Source organism: Ochotona princeps, chromosome 13 (assembly GCF_030435755.1).
Source record: "Ochotona princeps isolate mOchPri1 chromosome 13, mOchPri1.hap1, whole genome shotgun sequence".
Lineage (NCBI taxonomy): Eukaryota > Metazoa > Chordata > Mammalia > Lagomorpha > Ochotonidae > Ochotona > Ochotona princeps.
Genome location: NC_080844.1, coordinates 10,448,971 through 10,461,425, shown reverse-complemented (window position 1 = coordinate 10,461,425; position 12,455 = coordinate 10,448,971). Strand labels below are relative to the sequence as shown.

Genomic DNA, 12,455 nt, shown 5'->3' with positions numbered 1-12,455 from the left:
TTGTTTGGCATTTGTTTTTATTTTTTATCTGTTGTAATACTTCCACAGTTTAGTACTTTGGGGTACTAATTTCCTCATTATCACGTCACTGCAGTGGAGTGGGACAGGAAGGACAGTAGAGATCCTTTTGTTGCAGGGTCACATTCTGTTGTAAATATGTGTGCCTTTATCCGTTTTTCACCTGGTGACATGCTTTCAAGTTGGTTTCCTTGAGATAGCTGTGATAACGTTGTCTTCATATCTTAATGATGAAAGTTAGTAGAAATAGATATAATTTCAGAAATCAAAAGTAGTTTCAGGCAATCCCATTTTTTTAACAAGTAATATATTCTTTAATTAATTACATTTCATTTTATGACACAGTTTCATAGGCTCTGGGATTCCCCCAACCCCTTCTTGTCCCCTCCCCCCGGCAATCACGTTTTAATGATCAGAAAACTAAGGCTGATTTAATTTGTTTCTCAATTAAATTGTATTCTCAATATAGAATACATTTTATATGCAGAAATTTTTGAATTATCCAGGTTAGATTCTTTGCAAGTTTAACTTAGAGAATCATGGTAACTTTTAAAATATTGATTTGAAGACTGTCGGGGCCATAATGAACAAATCAGTGTTGTAGTGGTATTTTATGTCTTATTTTTTTACACCCTGTTTCACAAACTTTGTTTTGAAGCATAATATGTATGCTGAAAATACAATTCTCCTTTTATAACATGGAAGAGGAATTTATTGAAGAATATTACGGGACAGGCATTGTACTGCATTGGTTAAGCAGACGTTTTTGACATATGCGTCCCAGTATTGGAGTGTTTGGGATTGAGTTCTGCTAACACTTATGATCCAGTTTCATTTAAAAATTTTTTTATGAATACAAAGAGAACATATTTCATATATCTCATAAGTCCAATTCTGAGAAGGTAACCATTCCTTCTTGTTTCCCTCCTCCTCGCACCTTCTGTCCTTCCCTTATTCTTTAATTTTTATAAGACATAATTTCAATCCATTCTCTAACCACAGGCTTACTACACCGTTAACCATAATATTCAACAAATAAAATATAGAGAGACCACAGTTCTGCAGCAGAACAGAGGGCCAACAGCAAGATCACAATATGTCTGTTTCATTCTTATACATTTTTTTTTGTATCCTGTATTAAATACTACTTGTCGGAAAAAACACAGTATTTGCCTTTCAGGGACTGGCAGTTTTCACTAAGCATATACAAAGGATGCAATTTTGAAATAAGGTGTGCCAGTAACTTTTCACAAGGTGAAATGCCTGCGTGACAAGCACCCAGGAAGAATCAGAACAGAATTCCACTGGTTGTTAAATGCTGACCACCTGACTTTTGGAAAACTTAGGTGAATGTGCTTGTAGCTGTCCTTTGAAATGAAATGAAGTCATATATTATAGAAACACATATGTAACTTTACTCAACAACTATGATGTCATTTGTTTTTCACACTCATTCTAAAATTGTGAAGTATTATTTTGTGTGGATACACCAAAAATCTATTTCATTTGTTCTACAGTTGATCAGCATTTGGACACATAGGTTTTCTTCCTCCCTCTCTCCCTCCCTCCCTCCCTTATTATGAATGGCACTGCTGTTATAATCTAGCATGTCTTTTGGTATATGGTTTTTTTGGTGTGTATGTGTCAGTGGAATTGCTGGTTTGTCTTAAGGTATGTAAATAGCAAACTTTGGTAACTATTACAAAACAGTATTCCAAAGTGATTTCTTTTCAAAATCTGTTTTCTTTTAACTTGTCACTCAGATTCTATTTTACTTTGGTGTAGGAAATGAATACTCCTAAGATGCAGTAAGGGGAAAGCATGGTGACAACTCTTTCCATCACTTTAGGATGCAGAATGCTGAATCTCTGGATTGATTCAGGCCCTGTCTACTTCAGGATGCTTGGTTTGGAGATTAAAACAAAACAAAACAAAAAATGGGGGATGTCTATAATAGTGCTTTATGAACAGTCAGATGTGGTATATAAATATTTTGTTTTCATCAATCCATTTTTTTGACATTGGATGATGAAAATAAACCAGGAAAATTTTCCCCTTGCTGATGGTCCTGTTCTCCTGCTGTGTGTGTGTGTGTGTGTGTGTGTGTGTGTGTGTGTGTGTGTGTGAGATTGAAAGCAGTATCCTCCTGGATGGGAGCCCTACACATTTAGGAGTTGCTTAGTAACTGCCACGTGGTGACAGAGAACCACAGAAAACCCAGGGCACTCACACTCTGTCCCCACAGTCTTCTCAGCACTCCAGAAGAAGAGCTTTTCAATTAGACGTGAAAAGCATCCATGCAGCATGAGAGCTTGGCTTAACGAGCAGTGGGAACCAACTTTGTACTTGCCACCCAAGTTAAGAGATGAGACACAAATTAGCATCTTATGTGTGTTCCTACTTATTGCTTGTTTATCTGAAGCCTAGCTTGTTCCTTTGCTTATTCTCCAAGTTTTACTATCCTTACTTGTATCACAAGAATATCAGTTTTGCCTCTCTGAACTTCATACAAGTGAAATTATACTACATTTCTCTGCAACTTCTTTCTTTTAGCATTTTGTTTACAGTTTATTGTATATATAGGTGTAGCTCTTCCTCATTATAAGTTTGTTGGTATTCCATCCTGTGAATAAACGTAATCTTTGTCAATTACAGTCTTGATGTCTATTTTGGTTTTTGTTTCTTGTTTGTTTGCTCCTAACAAATCCAGTTGCTATGAGCATTGTGCAAATGTTCCTCTGCGGTGTCCAATTAGAAGTGGAATTTCTGAGTCATGAGGCGTGGAAATATTCTACTCTAGAAAGATCAATCTGCTGTTTCCCATTGTTCCTCATCTGCACAGACTTTCTATTGCTTCATAATTTTTGTCGTATGATTAGAATATAGGGAAATCTGATTGTAGCTTTGGTTTGCCATTTCTCTAAATACCAGAAAAGCTGAAAGTCTGTATGTTTTTAGGATGTTTTTTTTTTTTTTAAAGATTTATTTTTATTTTCATTACAAAGTCAGATATACAGAGAGGAGGAGAGACAGAGAGGAAGCTCTTCCGTCCTATGATTCACTCCTGGTGCGCGCCGATCCCGAAGCGGGGAACCAGGAACCTCTTCCGGGTCTCCCACACGGGTGCAGGGTCCCAATGCATTGGGCCGTCCTCAACTGCTTTCCCAGGCCACAAGCAGGGAGCTGGATGGGAAGTGTGGGGCTGCTGGGATTAGAACCGGCGCCCATATGGGATCCCGGGGCTTTTAAGGCTAGGACTTAAGCCGCTAGGCCATGGCGCTGGGCCCCTAGGATGTTTGTTATTTTGCCATGTCTGTGTGTAAGAGATTTTGAGTTTTGTGTATTCTAGATGTAAGTGTTTTGTTGGGTATGTGTCTTGTGCATGGCTTTTTTGATTGTGGACCTGCTTTTTCACTCTGGTATTCTTCAGATGACTCAAGGGTCTTAATTGTAATGTAGTTGAATTTATCAGACTGTTTTATGTTGGTTTGTGCTTTTAGGAATCCTTGTTTTAAGAAATTCTTCCTTTTTTGTGAGGTCTTAAAAATGTTGTTTATTCTAAATTTTTTTTTTGTCCTTGTGAGGTTTGACTACAGTTCAGTCTCAGGTAATTTGGAACTGATCTTGGCCTATGTAGAGTAAAGGTCTTCTTTCATTTGTATGATAATAAGTGGGTTCAGGGCTGAAAGTATTGAGTCCATTCCCATGTAATATTTAGTGCCTGCTGTTTAAAAAAAATCAGATATTGATTATATGTAATGATGTTGTGGTGCCAAATCACACAGTGTAAATGTGGCTTACTAGTACATCGTCATAGTCTCCTATCTTCCTCTTCCTCAGAAGTGTCTTCACTGTTATTAGTCTTGCTTTTCCATTAAATGTTAGAATTATATTATTGACTCCTGTGATGCAAGCTTGCAAACTTTTGCTGGCATTACAGCCAATGAATAGAGTTGCAGCGAGTTGTCATCTTACAGTACTCAGGATTTATATCCAAGAACATGGGATGCAGGTCTCCTGGCATTAGAGGATTTCTTTTTTCACTAAGGTTTTACACTTTTTTTCCACGTAAGATCGGTACAGTTTTGTTATATTTACTTCAGATATTTGATGTTTCTGTTGCTGTTTTAAGTACTACTGTTTTCTAATGGATAGCTCTGATGTGCAGACATGAATAGGCTTGTTTATTCCTTTTGAATACAGCAACATTGGTAGAATTATTGCAATTTATCCATAGAGTTTTTTTTTTTTTTAGATCAGCATACCATCTATAGCAATGATAACTGATTTTTTCCTTTCCATTGTTGGTATTTTCCTTGGCTTCATACAAAACTTAGAACTCAGGTGAAGTATTGAATTGGTCCTGTCTTGCTCCTAAGCTCAATAGTAATGCTTTCAATATTTGATTAATACATGTGATAGCTGTTATGCTTTTTTATTGGATGCTTTCAGTGAGATAAAGAAAATTTTATTTATTGTTTCATATTATATTTTTTGAAACATTCTGACTCTTATAGTAACTCCCAAGCATAGTTTCAATAACTTTTTTTTCGTGTAACATATGCAAGTAAGTTGGCCACATCAATTTCAAACACTTAGGTGTAAGAATATTCCGTGGTATAACCACAGGGAAGTCATCAAAATCAGGAAGTCAGCATTGATGTATCATTACCAGGCAATCTTCAGGCACTGTTAAGGTTTCGTCCCTTGTTCTGGTAATATCCTTTATAGTGAAAAGGTCTGTTCTAGAACCACATGGTGCATTTGGTTGTCATGGCTCTGTAACTTGCCTCAGTCTGCAACTGATTGTCCAGTTTTTCCTTGACTTTGGTTATTATTATAGACTTGGTTATTATTATAGACCGGTTATTGTGTGCAGGCTGTCCCTCAATTTGGGTTGATCTGCTGTCGCTGTATTCTGCAGGGGAGAATTTTGTAACTATATAACTTCTGTTTCCTCATCTGATTTTCAGATCAGTGATTGATTTAGTATGTATTATGGTTCCTAATTTTACAGAATAATTCATAATCTGTTAATGTAATTTATTTTGATACTCACACTTATGAAATGTTTGGCTATTGAGCACAATTTCAGGCTGGCTTCTGTGTTCTTTTGCCCTGTCCTTATCGTTCCTTAAATACTTCTTTGCTTTTTGGTAATACAAGACGTCCCCAACTTGCTTACTGTTTCATCTGTCCCAAGTTGTAAGCATCCATTTTTTTCTCCCCAAAGAACCCTGGATTTGAGTGGAGAATGGTATTTGCAAAAAATATTTGGGAGTTAGATACTTACTGCTACTTGGTGCCCTTAAGCTCTCTGAGGTATGCATGATGTGTGTATGCATTTATGGGTATTTATATACTTACTTGTGACTATATTTCTGTATCTGTGTTGAAACTGAATTAAAACCTATAACTTCAGTTCTACTCTAAAGGAAACATTTTTGCTCTTCCCTACATCACTTCTCAGAAAGAAAACGTTAATACTTTTACTCATTTGATCCGCTGTCGGGCGGTGTAAGCAGTTTCCTTAGCATCAGTCACTCCCTCTGTGGTGTGCAGCTTCCTTGGACCTTGACGATGTGCGCTGGGCCGTGCATGTTTGAGGGTGCTGTCGCCCGACTGAGGTTGGAGTCTCCATGCATGACTGCCTGCACTCTGCATGCAGGTGCTGACTGCTCATGAACCCTTGGGCTCTGATGTCCCTAACCAGTCTTCCTCTCCATATGGATGCCTTTTTCCCATGCTTGGGCCCCAACACCACATGTTAGTTGCTGTTGACACTTGGAGAGCCTTTTGGCTGTTTGTATCTGACACATGGCCCTGGATGGACCCTGTCTTTATCCTGGCTTGCTCATTCTTTGCACATCCTGCCATCTTTCCTCTTAGGCTTGACTCTGCTCTCATCAAGCTGTTCCAAAACCCTGTGTGGCTTACGCTTCCTCTCTGTGGGGCTGACAGTGTAAGCTAGCTTGCCCAGCCACAGGGCCATGCTTTTCAACCAATATTTAGGCTTAGAAACCTCCTGTTAAGGAACCCACCATGTGGGGAGGATGTGGGGAGGTGTGGGGAGAATCACAGTTCCTACGAAATTACAACACAATGTAATTAATGAATAAACTTAAGAAAAAAAAAAGAAACCTCCTGTTAAATGACCAAAATCAAACACAAGACCATTAAAGGAGGAGAGTCCACATTCGCGTTTGTGCAAACCAAATAGTAAGTTTACTAACAAATAATTCTGCAAAGGGCATTTCCTTAACAACACTCTAATAAATTTGTGTCAGTGAATTGTTGGGTGTTCTAAAATTCCTTTGCCCTAATTAAGTGATTCCCCTCTTCTCTGAAGTGCTTACAAAAAACCAGGCTTAATGACATAAGCTCTGATTTTTAAATTCCTCTCAAGTGCAGCTTGAATTCACTGAATTTAAAATCCCACAGATAAATAACAATACTGCTGAAAAATTGCACTTAGTTCACATTCTGGAATGTATGTACTGTGATGATAATGTGATTGTTCATCCTAAAAAAGCTTTTTGAAAAGCCCCCTCCCTCCCTCCTCTGCTGCCCTTGCTGTGGGCCTCTCTGAAGCACAAGGCAGCTTTGTTGACATCACTGATGATGCCTGTCAGCAGGGATTGGTCCTCACTGCCAAACTGTTTTCTTAGTCATTTCAAGTGTCCATGTCCATTGCAGCTGCTCTGGAACTCATAGGAAGATCTCAGTTTTTGCAAACTAATGGAAGAGCTGCCTGGGTAAGGTAGAATTTATTACAAGGCCTTTCAACAAGTTGGTAACACATGAGTGCTAAGTATGCCTTTTCACCATGCCAGAAAGCTCTCAGACTAGAGGAAGGGCCATCCGTCTTTAATAAAGTACTGAAGGCGTTTGCATTCTAGCTGCATTTAAAGTTCAAAAAGTATGACTTGGAGATATTGCTAAGGCACTTCACTCAGGTAAAATTTGTAGGATATTTAGAGAATCAGGAAACAATAAATATCTTTTTTTTTTTTTTTTTTTTTGGTTAGTGTGAGTTTTTTGGGGGGGTATTACTTTTGCTGCTGCGCATTTATTAAATATATTATGTAAAATGCTTAAACAGTGCTTGGCACTGAATAAATGTTAGCTCTTTAGTGTCATGTGAGGCGTGAAAATTACATGCAGGAAGTTATTTCTTCAATAATCCTGAAAGAAGCCTTTTCATTTTTAGGGTTTGTTTTTTGCCTGCTAATACTTATAGAAGCATTAAATTCAAGAAATTTTGATGTGAACAGCCACTTCTGTCTTAGTTCAAGTTTAAAAGACAGTACTGCCAGTTGTTGATGTCAGAGTTTATTAATTGATCCATTTTATGGTTATATTCATGATCTTTAAAACTCTGGTGCTTTGATAGAAATACTTTTTCCTCTTTTAGAACTGGCAGTGACTCAAAGAAATATGATGGTGGGTGTGCCAGTTACCCTGATGTTTATACACATGCATGCTTGCTTGGAAATGTTACACTAGCAATGCTGCATCTCCATTTCCGCAGTATTTGTTTTTGGTTTCATTGATTTTTCTGTTTTTTATTTTGTTTAATTTATTTCTGCTCTGTCATCTCCCTTCTGCTTATTCTAGCTTTGCCTTGCTCCGGTTACTGGTTTTTATTCTTCTGTTTCAATGAAAGTACTGTGTGCCGTAATTTTCCCTCTCAGCCCTGCTCTCAGAAGTGCTCTGCGCACATTTTCATACCTAATGTCTTATTTTCTTGTAGTTCAAAATATTTTCTTACTCACTTTGTTCTTTTTCACCCGTGAGTGATTTAGAAGTTTGCTGTTCACTTTTCAGCTGTTTGGAGATTATCCTATTGTTACCGATTTTTAGTTGAACTGCCTTAGGTTTGGAGAGCATTTTTTGTTTATGTTCTTTATTATTTGAATTTCTATTTACTTAAAAAGCAGAGTCAAAGATAAAAGGAGACTGTCATCTACTGGTTCACTCTCAAGTCTCTCACACGGGTGGCAGGGACCCAGCCACTTGAGCCATCACCTACTGTCATTCAGGTTGTACATGAATGGGAAGCTGAACTTGAAGGTGGAGCCAAAACTCAAATTTACATAATCCTGTATGGAATATGGGCATTTATCTTTATTGGAAGGGCAAAGACAGAAAAAGAGAGAGATCTTCCATTCACTGTTCCACTTCCCAAGTGTCTGAAACTGCTGGGATGGGGTGAGGCCAAAGCCAGTAATTAGGAACTCAGTAGCTTGTGGGTGGCAGGGACTCAGGTACCCAAGCAAACACCTGCTGCCTCTCTGAGTCATCATTTGCAGGAATGTGAAATTAGAGGCAGAGCTGGGACTTGAACCCAGCCACTCGTGTATGTCATGCAGGTGTCCCTAGTAATGGCTTAATCACTGGCAACAGCCAGCACAGCCTGCCCTATTTTTCTGTTCTTTTAAATTGAGATTCTGGATCTATAACCACATGTCTTTCATCAGATTGGGAATATCTTCAGTTTTACTTATTCAGTTATCTTTTCTGCTACATATTCTTCCTTCCATGACAGCAATGGAAAGAATGTAAAATATTCTGTTGATTGTCCCATAGATCATTAAATAGACTGTTTATTCTTTTTATCATTTGTTTCTGTTCAGATTTATTGATTTCTGTTGATCTATGTTCAAGTTGGTTTTGCTATCATAATGATATTTAGGTACATCTAGTATGTTTAAAAATTTTGATTATTAAATGTTCAGTTCTAAGATTTCCATTTGTTTCCCTTTTGTATGTTCTTTTTCTTAGTAAGACTCTTTCCCCCTCTCTCCAGCAGGTTGCCCTTAATTTTGGAGTTTTTGTTGTTGTTGTTGTTGTTTAGCTCTGAGAATATTTTTGTGATTTTGTGATTTTTGTGTGTGAGTTTGGTGTTGGTCTGTGTGTGAATCTAACTTTTTCTCTGTGTTGATTGAGTGAATTGTGTCTTACGCTTGAACATTGTGTTAGAAGCATCTCATTCTTGAAATTGATTTTTGTTGTTGGTTGGATTCAGTTTGTAAGCTTCAACTGGCTGCCTTTGGATTGGGCTTCTGTGGCAGTGCTGTTTCCAAAACTTGTGCTCTTCAAATCTGTTTTCTGTGTGTGGCTTCTATATGTTAGTTTAGTCTCTCAGCTGTGATCCTCATTTATGTTTCAGTCTAAGTACATGCTACTCAGGTGTGTGCCCTTAATTTTTTCTCCTCTATTACATACTTCCTAAAACTGTGCCCATGTCTAACGCACAGCCGTGTGGGTTTGCATTGTTTCCAGTTCTGTAGGATTCCTGCTTTCTGGCAGCTGGTGTATCTGTTTTTGATAGGCAGAAAGGAAAAGGGAGGGAAGGAGAGAAAAAGAGGGAGTGCTGTTGTTCGTGTTGTTCGTGTTGTTCCGCAAATCATAACGGCCATTTTCCAAATCCTTTTTAGCTGTTAAAGTCTTAAAACTTTCTGAAATCTGTCATTTTTTTTTCTCATTCTGACATGCTTAGTGAGTATCTTCATTCACGCATACCGCATCTCTTACTATTTCCACGGGTTATTGTTCTCCCAACTTCTCTTTCCCTCTTCTGTGTTTGCTTCTACCAGAACAGAGATGAAAAATGGAGCAATGAAATGAAATCTTAGATCCCATTTGTTCTTTCCCATACTAGCAGTTAGTTTGTGGTAAATTCAGGTTGAAGTGAATGTCCGTAGTTATGGTACTAATGGGATGTTTTTCTTTTCTCTCTGACAGCATGATGGAAGTGGTTCGTTACATGACATTCAGCTATCATCGCCATCCAGTCCCGAACCAGAAGATGGTGATCACATAAATAAGGTAGTCAGGCTCAAGGTCTCAAATTTTTTAAGACTGAAATAATGAAACTATAACAATGGAACTACATTAAATTTGTGTATTAAGAATCTAGAGATTTGCTTACTTAAGTATTACTCAGATCTGCCCTTACCTTTTACCACACTGTTAAATTGAAATTACATCCCTGGTTTGTTTGAATTTTTCAGTTGACAGTACTGGTGTGGAATCCTTTCCAAAAATAATTTTTTAACAAAATAAAAAATTTTTAACAATTTTTAGCAAGAAACATTAAGGCAATTAAGCATGTTATTTATTACAACATTGATAATTGATACTCAAATATGAGATCAACTTGATTATCCTTTTTTCATGTTTGATTATGTAGTTATAAAGGTCTGATTTGGTGCAGCAGCCCTGATGCTCTTGGGATACCAATATCCCTTGTAGGATGGGATACATTGGTTTGAGTCTTGGCTCCAGTTCTGATTCCAACTTCTGCCAGTGCACACCCTATGAAGCAGCTGGCACAGCACGTCCCCTGTTACGGGGTGTGTTGTTGTGCCAGCAGGAAAAAGCTTTCTTTGTCAGCACCACATGTGACTTCTGCTTCAGTGTTGCCATTGGTTACTTCTAAGACGATGCGGGTGTGGGGCTGGCTTGTGGCACGGTTGGGTAAGCCTGTCACCCATAACACTGGCATCCCATAAGAATGGTATTTAAGCCCTGACTGCTCCACTTCTGATCTAGCTGTCTGCTAACATGACTGGGAATGCAGCAGATGATGACTCAAGTGCTTGGGGCCCTGAAATCCACCTTGGAAACCATGATGAAGCTCCTGGCACTGGCCTAGCCGTTTGGGCAGTAAACCAGCTGATGGAAGATAACTCTTTCTCTGCCTTTCTAGCAAACTAACTAACTTAAAAACAAATGGTGAAGCAGGTGGCCCAGCATCATGCTGACAGGGCAGAGGAGCAGCCTTTGTCACAGGGTGCACAGTAACATTTAGGGGGTAAAACTGTATGTAAAGTGATTGCATCAAAAGAATGGACATGGTAGTCACAGCTGATTATTATCTCACTTGGATTTTCCACTTTTTGCCTACATGTCCTTTCCCAAATTTCTTTCCTTCATTGGCTTCCACTCAAGTTTCTGTGTAATATTATTATGCACCAGCAGGCTGATAACATAAATAGATAGCTGCCTTATGTTACCTATAACATAGAATTCTAGTTGAAATCCCACTGCTTGGTGATGTCTGAGAAACCTCTGCATATTTTAGGTTTTGTGACTTTAATTCTAGGATATTTACATGGAAAGTCTTCCTTCTCCATACTCCCTTCTAGTTTGGCTATAGTTAGTATTTCACAAGCGTATTTTAAAGAGTTGTATTTGTTTTCTCTGTTTTTTTTCCCCTCCAAGTAGATCATTCCTGTTCGTTCTGTGTTATTCAAGCTAAAATGCAATAGTTATACAGACTCTTTGCACCAATGTCTTTGTCTCAGATATTTTCATCAGTATGTTCCTTTCTCCTTGGAGATATTTTAACAGAGTTATTTCAGGGATTAAAAGAAAAGTCTTGCACCATTAGAAATCTAGGGCCTTTTTTAAAAAGAGAGATTTATCATATGTTTTATTTGAAAGGCAGTATTAAAAGGCCACAATGGCCAAAGGTGAGCCCAAATCTGAAGTCAGTAGCCAGTAGCTGCCTCTGGGTCTCTTGCATGGGTACAGAAGCCCAAGGATTTGAGCCATCTCTGCTGCTTTCCCGGGCCACAGACAGGAAGCTGGATGAGAAGTAGAGCAGTCAGGTCATGAACCAGTACCTGTATTGGTTGCTGGCGCCACAGGCAGGTACTAGCTTACTGCACCACCTCATAGGTCCCTTCTCTCTCTTTTTTTTTTTCCCTTTACTCTCGTGATTTCAGACAAGACATACATTCTAGTAGTATACACCATTTCTGTCTGTCTGAATGTGTGACTCATTTGCCCATGAGATATTTTTACACTCCGTACAACTACCTCCAACAATATATTTGAACATCTTTGTCCTGAACTTGCCATTTCTTTTGGTGACTCAGGTAGTCAGTAGGATTGTTTGGCCTGCTTGACGATTGCCTTGTTCACAGACCGGCTTGTTCCTCACCCTTCAGCAGCCTTTGTAGGAGCACTGCATTGCCTGTGTTTCTCCAGGTGTGCTCTGCTCTCTCCCTCCCTATTTTTTGGAGAGCCGTTTGAATTCGTTACCTTAAGATCCAGGGTTTACCTTGTTGCCATATCCTCAGAACCTGTTGCTTATTCCTGTAAGACCCCACAGTAGTCATGCATTTCCCAAAGTGTCCTTCATTGCCTATCTTTTTGTGTAAAATCTTTGCAGCAGTGCTTACAAGTAGTATGTGCTATATACATGTTGGTCATTCATGTTCTTAGAACATTGTATTTTGGTTTTCCTGTCTTGGGTCTGTTTCTGTAATATGTTGAACCCAGCCACAGCTGTAGGAATCCCCTGGCCTTGTAGTGTTCCATCAGATTACTGTATTGTAATTCATGTGTGCTATTATGGGACAGTTTTAAGTGTGTAAAGGTCTGGGTAATGTCTGTTTTCATACTTAGAATCATTTCTTCAGCAT

At 38.6% G+C, this 12,455-nt stretch overlaps 1 protein-coding gene across 10 annotated transcripts in view; it reads left to right on the top strand.

Annotated features, from left to right (window-relative positions):
• The window catches only part of CCSER2 (coiled-coil serine rich protein 2), a 430,972-nt gene that overhangs the window by 70,662 nt on the left and 347,855 nt on the right, over positions 1-12,455 (top strand). For all 10 annotated transcript variants that reach the window (XM_058671981.1, XM_058671976.1, XM_058671975.1 and 7 more), the window contains one exon: positions 9,766-9,849. In XM_058671981.1, coding sequence (XP_058527964.1) covers positions 9,766-9,849 — 84 coding nt within the window. The remainder of the gene's footprint in view (positions 1-9,765; positions 9,850-12,455) is intronic.